The sequence below is a fragment of the Homarus americanus genome, unplaced genomic scaffold (assembly GCF_018991925.1).
Source record: "Homarus americanus isolate GMGI-L3 unplaced genomic scaffold, GMGI_Hamer_2.0 scaffold31037, whole genome shotgun sequence".
NCBI classification, from domain to species: Eukaryota; Metazoa; Arthropoda; class Malacostraca; order Decapoda; family Nephropidae; genus Homarus; species Homarus americanus.
The window spans coordinates 24,159,594-24,161,448 of record NW_024722227.1 but is presented as its reverse complement, the minus strand read 5'-3'; the positions used below and the strand labels follow the sequence as shown (position 1 = coordinate 24,161,448).

At 41.0% G+C, this 1,855-nt stretch overlaps 1 protein-coding gene across 1 annotated transcript; it reads right to left on the bottom strand.

Annotated features, from left to right (window-relative positions):
• Positions 1 to 504: 504 nt before the first annotated feature.
• On the bottom strand, positions 505 to 1,095 carry LOC121862648 (uncharacterized protein K02A2.6-like). The gene has a single exon (XM_042360968.1). It carries the CDS (start codon positions 1,093 to 1,095, stop codon positions 505 to 507), a length of 591 nt encoding a protein of 196 aa, XP_042216902.1.
• Positions 1,096 to 1,855: the final 760 nt, after the last annotated feature.

Below are 1,855 nucleotides of genomic sequence, written 5' to 3'. Positions count from 1 at the left end.
TGTATATTATATATCGTAGACACTAAAATAAAAATAAAATATTCAGGTTGTATCGTCATTTAGGTATCTAGGAGGGTTTCTTTGCCGTTCTGGATATCTCCTGGAAGCAACTAGTCGCTCATTGGGAGAAGGTACAGTTTTATTAGAAGAACTTTTGATTTGCCCCAAAACCTCTGAAACTGTAGGAACTTGCATTTTCATTTTCACTTATTTGAGGTCCTGCTTCATTCATTAGAGGATACACACCTGGAAACACATTAGGAATAGGATTTGAATATGAATTATTGGTTTCATTATTTGAATTTTCATCTTCCAGTACTAAAGCCTCCTTGGGGACTATTTCCTCATTTACTCTTTGAGGACACTTCAGCAATTGGTCTCTGTGTCTTTTCCCTACAGAGCCATCATGAACTTTCACTAAGTAATGTCTTTATCCAAGCACTTTCTCCACTTTATCTTGCACCCATTTTTTTTCTATAATTTCTCACTAGCATGGAATCGGAATCACCCAATTTCAACACACGCCATGGACTCTTGTTCTACTTCCACTTTCTTCGTAAAAGATGGAAATATTAAATCCAAACGAATGCGCAGTTTCCTTCTCATCAGCAACACAGAAGGGGCGATTCCTGTTGTAGAATGTGGAGTGATGTGATAGGAAGGCAGGTATCTTTGTAGGACAGTCTCAGCATCTTGCTTTAGTACTTCAGCTTGACGTAAAGCTGACTTAAGTACTTGAATTACTCTTTCTGCTTGACCATTCGTAGAAGGTTTATATGCTGAGGATGTACGATGCATAATACCGGTTGTTAAGCAGAAATCCGCCAACTCTTTTGAAGTGAATTGCGGGCCATTATCTGTGACTAGAATCTCAGGTAATCCGTGTCTACTGAAAACCTCACGGAGATCCTTTACCGTAGCCTCGGCCGTAGTACTCTTCATTTGAACTACTTCAGGATACTTACTGTAAGCATCGACAAGTACAAAGTACATCTTTCCCGAGACTGGACCTGCAAAATCAGCAAGAACTCTTGACCAAGGTTTGGATGGAAAAATCCACGGATGAATTTGTGCAGTAGGTGGATCTGCCCTCATGGATTGATATACTTGACATGAAGAAACAACTCCTTCAATTTGCTTGTCCAGATTGGGCCACCATACTAATAGGACCTTGCCACTGCCTTCATTTTTCTCATACCTAGGTGTGTCTCATGTAGATCTCGAAATATGTCCCCTTTGCAGTGCAGTGGGGATAATGACACGAAGTCCTCATAGAGCACACACCCTTGCTCAATGCTGATTTCATTTCGACGCTGTAGGAAAGGTTGTAAACTTGGATCACACTCTTCAGTACTTGGCCATCCACACTGAGCATGTTTCAGAACTTTGGATAATATTGGGTCTACTGCAGTTTTCTTCTTGATCATTTGATGTGTTACAGTTGTGAAGATGTCTGTTTCAAAGAAGTAGCAATTTACAACCTCACTGCCACAGTTCACTTTTGTAGCCAGAGGGACTCTTGACATGCTATCTGCATCAACATGAGCAGCCGTGTTACTGTATTCTATCTTGTAGTTGTGTGAAGCCAACTTAAGTGCCCATCTTTACAGTCTGGCAGATGCATGCGGCGGAACAGGTTTCTCTGGGCTGAACAAGGAAACCAATGGGCGGTTATCTGTAATCAACGTGAACTGTCGGCCGAAAAGGAACTGTCTGAATTTCTGAACACCATATACAATGCTTAAGGCTTCTTTATCTAACTGAGAATAGTTTTTCTGAGCACCTGTTAATGTACATGAGGCAAAACCAACTGGTCGGTAACACCCATCAATAACGTGTGACAATACAGCACCAT